The sequence below is a fragment of the Sinocyclocheilus rhinocerous genome, unplaced genomic scaffold (genome assembly GCF_001515625.1).
Source record: "Sinocyclocheilus rhinocerous isolate Xijiao unplaced genomic scaffold, SAMN03320098_v1.1 scaffold435, whole genome shotgun sequence".
NCBI classification, from domain to species: domain Eukaryota; kingdom Metazoa; phylum Chordata; class Actinopteri; order Cypriniformes; family Cyprinidae; genus Sinocyclocheilus; species Sinocyclocheilus rhinocerous.
In genome coordinates, this window is record NW_015630023.1 from 14,465 (window position 1) to 20,810 (window position 6,346).

At 39.4% G+C, this 6,346-nt stretch overlaps 1 protein-coding gene across 4 annotated transcripts in view; it reads left to right on the plus strand.

Moving 5' to 3' along the window:
* The window catches only part of LOC107739650 (nuclear receptor subfamily 2 group C member 2-like), a 26,174-nt gene that overhangs the window by 10,846 nt on the left and 8,982 nt on the right, over positions 1-6,346 (plus strand). For 2 of the 4 annotated variants that reach the window (XM_016551812.1, XM_016551813.1), the window contains exons 3-5: positions 956-1,057; positions 1,143-1,340; positions 4,411-4,516. In XM_016551812.1, coding sequence (XP_016407298.1) covers positions 956-1,057; positions 1,143-1,340; positions 4,411-4,516 — 406 coding nt within the window. Of the gene's footprint in view, positions 1-567; positions 592-955; positions 1,058-1,142; positions 1,341-2,682; positions 2,707-3,070; positions 3,173-3,257; positions 3,456-4,410; positions 4,517-6,346 lie in introns of those variants that run through there. The other 2 variants (XM_016551814.1, XM_016551815.1) reach the window with 2 other exon arrangements.

Genomic DNA, 6,346 nt, shown 5'->3' on the forward strand with positions numbered 1-6,346 from the left:
GGAGGATTTCGATATAAGCCAAGAGGAGACTGGTTTTCCTTTGCTAAAGTAAGGAAACTTTGCTTCCTTTGCTCCTGTAAACCAACGTTGGTTTTCACAAGACTCACCGCCGCATGCGCAACGCTGACCTCATATGTCATCCTCCCGGAGCCGTTTCCGTGTACAACTGTTGGCGCAAGCGAGATTAAAGTGATTATTACGTTTTGAATATGGATATTTTTCTTACAAAAATGCATCGATTCGCTACAGGAGGCCTTTGTTTTATTTTGGATGGATGCACTTTATTTCATTTCTTTTGGACTGATGAACTGCAAAACCTGCTGACTGCCATTAAACAGCTTGGAAGATCAAAGACAATTTTTAACATAACTCCGATTCGATTCGTCTGAAAGAAGGAAGTCATATACGCCTAGGATGGCTTGAGGTTGAGTAAATAATGGGCTAATCCCTTTAACTGATGGCCTGGAGACATGTGGATTACTTGTGGACTATTGTGATGTTTTTATCAGCTGTTTGGACTCTCATTCTGACGGCACCTATTCACTGCAGAGCATCCATTGGTGAGCAAGTGATGTAATGCTCCCAGAAGAGGTGAGTTTTCAGCTGTCAGGGATTTGTCTGTCCGTTTAAGGTTTGGAATATCATTCCTTTAGTGAAGAACAGTGAACGAGAACGTTTGGAAAATTATTTTGTGATTAAATTACCATGAGTGCCGCTTGCTCACTGCCGTTTGTGGTTGGCAGATGCCAGTAATTTAGCCATGACTGTCTTATATGAATGCCTTTATTTTGGAATGCATATGCAAATATGTTTTGCATATGAAATAAATTTCCTTTGTTTTGTTGGGCACTTTGTTGAAGTGAACTACTTAGTTACTAAGAAAACACACTGCCTTTGACCCTCAGATGAAGATGAATTTACTCCGTGTGTGTGTGTGTGTGTGTGTGTGTTGCAGGTACACTCATCTGCGTCAGACAGCTCAGTGATGAGCTCCTCTCCCCAGCGCATTCAGATCATCTCCACTGACCCCTCTGTCACAACCCCTCAGAGAATACAGGTTCACACACAAGCGCACACACTTGCTTTATTGTAGATGGTGCACTGACACATTCAGACACACTCACACTCTTTCTCTTTTTCAGATAGTCACTGAGCAGCAGACGGGTCAAAAAATCCAGATAGTGATGGCACTGGACTCCACTGTGCCCAAACAGCAGTTTATCCTGGCAGCACCTGATGGCTCTTCAGCAGGCAAAGTCCTCCTGGCATCACCTGAGGGTACTAGTGCCAAACAGCTTATCTTTGCCACTGCTGATAGCCTGGTGCCTGGCCGAATTCAGGTATGATGGTCACATGAATGCATTGGTGTTTCTTCAACCATGGGCACATTTGTGTCTCAGAGGATTTTTGTATATTATTTTTCAGTACATGCACTTACGTGTAGTTATAGTGTAGCTTATCTAGGACACTGGGGAATATAAACTAACTACATTGGTTAAGGTTAGGTTTAGGGGTAGGTTCAGGGTTAGTACCTAGTTATTCCCCAATTATTGTAATTACTATAATAAGTACAGATTTCAGCTTTAGATCACATTAAAACCATTTTGGTAACTTTTTGGCAATTATTTTAACCCCGTCTTCATTTATTTATGCTACTTTCCAGATGCCTTTTATGTTTAGATTTTATTGTTGTACTCTTGTCCCAGACCCTGAATTTTAATCTTAAAACATTAAAATCCCTTATAAATAGTAGAATTATTACATCCAGGGTGCAATTAGCAGATTTTCACTGCCTATGCTGTTGATATCCCAGATTCTAGTAATTTTTCATCCCCAGACAGGAAACATTTTATACCCGATTCTGGTCAGGCGGTATGCATTTCCCGTTTCCGAGAGTAGATGATGTTTTCTTACCGGCATATTAACACCGGAATATTAACAGATTCTACCACATGTAACAGTAAGTAATTGGATAAATATTATGTTATAATTTTAGGTCCACAGTGTTTTATTTAAATAAATCAAAATGCTAATTGTGACTTTTTATCTTGCAATTCTGAGTTTATATCACGATTCTGACTTTTCTTCTCAGTTTTGTGAGTTTATATCTCACAATTCTGAGTTTATATCTTGTAATTCTGAGAAACCTCGCTTCTAAGAAACTCTTAAGTCTTAAGAAAATCCTAAGAAACCTTGCTTCATGTGAGAGAAAACACTGGTTTATAAAACAGGGAAACTGGTCGCAGTTACTTCTTTCACAAGAAGTCTATGTTATATTAAAGGGGTCATATGATGCTGCTAAAAAGAACATTATTTTGTGTATTTGGTGTAATGAAATGTGTTTATGCGGTTTAAGGTTAAACACATTATTTTCTACATACTGTACATTACTGTTTCTCCTCTATGCCTCTCCTTTCTGAAACGTGTCGATTTTTACAAAGCTCATCGGTCTGAAAAAGCGAGGGGTGCTATGATTGGCCAGCTATCCAGTGCGTTGTGATTGGCCGAATACCTCAAGCGTGTGACGGAAATGTTACGCCCCTCACCATATTGTGATGCCCTGTCAGGCCGGAGCGATGATTCAAAAACATGAAAACCCATTATAAACGAGGCATTCATTGCATCCAGTGGGGACATAATTATGGATTATAATGACTCATGCAGAGCATCCATTGGTGAGCAAGTGATGTAATGCTCCCAGAAGAGGTGAGTTTTCAGCTGTCAGGGATTTGTCTGTCCGTTTAAGGTTTGGAATATCATTCCTTTAGTGAAGAACAGTGAACGAGAACGTTTGGAAAATTATTTTGTGATTAAATTACCATGAGTGCCGCTTGCTCACTGCCGTTTGTGGTTGGCAGATGCCAGTAATTTAGCCATGACTGTCTTATATGAATGCCTTTATTTTGGAATGCATATGCAAATATGTTTTGCATATGAAATAAATTTCCTTTGTTTTGTTGGGCACTTTGTTGAAGTGAACTACTTAGTTACTAAGAAAACACACTGCCTTTGACCCTCAGATGAAGATGAATTTACTCCGTGTGTGTGTGTGTGTGTGTGTGTGTTGCAGGTACACTCATCTGCGTCAGACAGCTCAGTGATGAGCTCCTCTCCCCAGCGCATTCAGATCATCTCCACTGACCCCTCTGTCATAACCCCTCAGAGAATACAGGTTCACACACAAGCGCACACACTTGCTTTATTGTAGATGGTGCACTGACACATTCAGACACACTCACACTCTTTCTCTTTTTCAGATAGTCACTGAGCAGCAGACGGGTCAAAAAATCCAGATAGTGATGGCACTGGACTCCACTGTGCCCAAACAGCAGTTTATCCTGGCAGCACCTGATGGCTCTTCAGCAGGCAAAGTCCTCCTGGCATCACCTGAGGGTACTAGTGCCAAACAGCTTATCTTTGCCACTGCTGACAGCCTGGTGCCTGGACGAATTCAGGTGTGAAGGCACATAATTGCATCGGTGTTTCTTCAACCGTGTGCACGCTTATGTCTCAGGGTTTTTTTGCATATTATTTTTCAGTTCATGCACTTACGTGTAGTTATAGTGTAGCTTATCTAAGACACTGGGGAATATAAACTTGGTTTAAGATGAGGTTTAGGGGTAGTTTCAGGGTTGGTACCTACCCAGATAGCAAGAGAGCAGGTGAAAACCATTGAATCAATGTTAAAAATAGTCGATTTGTCAGTGTTAATGACATTGAATTAGTATCACTTTTTGCACCTGCAATTAATGTTGAAAAAATTTTGAAATTTCAGCAAACCACCATTATTGTGATCAGCGTTTGCTTTAGTTGGGCTCTTGACTCTTGCTTTTCATGAGAGAAAGGAAAAATTTAAATCGCATCATATGACCCCTTTAAATATCTGTATGGTGAAACAAATTAGTGGACCAGAACTAACTGTTGTGAAAATGGTTTATATTTTAAATAACCATGTGCTAATGCCTGTTGTTGGATAGTCCAGTAAATTTACATTTTTAAAAATTATTTTCTTGTTGATGGTCACAAAGCAAAAGTCGGTTATTCGTAATTGAATTAAAATTCTGGCATCAGTGAATAACAGTCACATTATGTTTTTTTCGTATTACTCCATGTTTCATTTTCATGTGAAAATAGAGTAAAATCTCTATTAGATGATGCATTTTTACTGTATTTTATAGTAGCCTATATACAGTGGGTACGGAAAGTATTCAGACCCCCTTAAATTTTTCACTCTTTGTTATATTGCAGCCATTTGCTAAAATCATTTATACTACCTGTGAATTAGATAATTACTTTTATGCGTGGCATCATCATCATCTGTGCCATGGTTTGATCTGTGGGCATGTAATTGTGCTATAAAAATTCTAACCCTGAATGCCAAGTAATTAATCCTTCTGCCTTTTCTGGTAGTTTGTAACAGATGCAGTTTCAGTGGAGAGGCTTCTGGGTAAAGGGGCAGACATGAGCCGAGCACAGCCAATAGAATACTGCGTGGTGTGTGGAGATAAAGCCTCAGGTATAAACGCATTCAATGTGAATAATGCCAGTGCATGCAAAGCAGCATTACATATGAGAGACATGTGTTGCCCATAGACCGTCTGTTAAGTATTGCATGCTGAAATAGCAAAACATGCCTGAAATCACCAGGGCTGCATTTCCTAAAAGCATTGTTAGCCAAGGTAGATTGTAAAGACCATTGGTGCCAATGGTTTCAGTTATGTACTTAACAGCCCAGGCCAGTTCTAATCTAATTGGCTGGCTGTTTCCAGTTTCCAGGCCACCGCAAAGAGTGTTTCAGAGAAAGAACTAATCACTAGATTTGGCAAGTATATGGGGTTCGTATTGGATCTTTGATTCAAGATATTTAAGAGTTTGTTTGAGAAACCTAGTAAACTCCTTGATCTTACTTGTATATTACTCTTTGTTCTCAAATTTATATGTCTGATTTCAGGTTTAAGACATTAAAGATTTACATCAAGCCTCTGAAGGGTGATGTGAAAACAAAAGGAAATTTGGTTGGTCACTTTTAACGTCAGTAGCTGGTTCACACTGATAAGATATGTTGGCCCGAGTGTCAGTATGAGGCAGTTGCTGCTGCTGCTGACGATTTAGTTCCAAAACAAGGAAGCCCTATCTGAGGGTTGTCCCCCCTAAAAATATGATAAAAAAAACCATTCTGTGTATTGTAAATAACAATGTTTTATACTTTAGTAATTGTGTAAGTAGTAAAACAACACAAACGGGGCAAAAATGTGTTTTAAGTTTAGAAACATTTTGAGTCTCCTCCTCCTTACCTCACAGTGCTTTGGTCCAAATGCCTGCTTTCCTCTTTTACATCACATAGGCTACACTAGGGGTGTTCGGTTCCAGGTTTTTCGGAGTCGACTCCGACTACTCCCACCAGCGGAGTCGATAGAATCGACTCCTCGACTCCATTTACCGTGACTGTCCAAATTAGTCCAATCTAGCGGTGTCATTACCTTTAAATGAGCTATCACCGTTGCTTGCTGTTGCCTACACTTAATTTCACTGAGGGAAAAGTCACGAAAAACAGCCGTGGTGGAATGTTCTCTCAGAATTAAATAAAAAATTATATATTCTTTAATGAATTCGTCACATTATAATGGTCGGGGGATGGCGCTACATGTAGGCCTATATTGCCTTAAACAGCATTATTAAAAAAATGTATACAATAGGCCTAAATACAAAAATACATACGAATGTAGGCCTGTCTGTCTTTAACGATTTAAGCTTAGTTTAATGACTGAATAGCCTATATTGAAAACCAAATGTAGCCTATAGGCTATTGAGTGCATTAAACATAGGCTAACATTGCATAACAAAACATCAATTATACAAAGCTGTCACAGAAGCATGTATAATTACAAACTACATTTACTATTCCACACCTGTTTCACACATACTCCGTTTGCAGTGCGTGCTTTTTCCCTTTCCCATGTTGAGAGCATTCACTCGATGCGTTCCGAGCGGTGCGTCTGCAGCATCGCAGCGATTGTTTCCGCACCGAATCTATTTTTGCTGTGCTGCACACGCTGAATTAAAGTTATAGGGCATTGCTCACGTTAAAAATGTACATTGATTGATACGAAATGTATTAATTGCACCATAAATGCATATAGGCTAATTAAAGTACTTTTAGCTATAGGGGTAAAGCAAGGAAAAGTACCCTACACTTTTAGATAAAAATGGTAACCGATGGCACTTGTGAAGTTAGAAAAAGTTCTTTTTATGACCAGCAGGGTTACTTGTAATGTAAATGCAAAAAAAAAAACAAAAAAAAAAGGCCGCGGCTCCACCTCACGACACTACTGCGCAGACTCTGGCT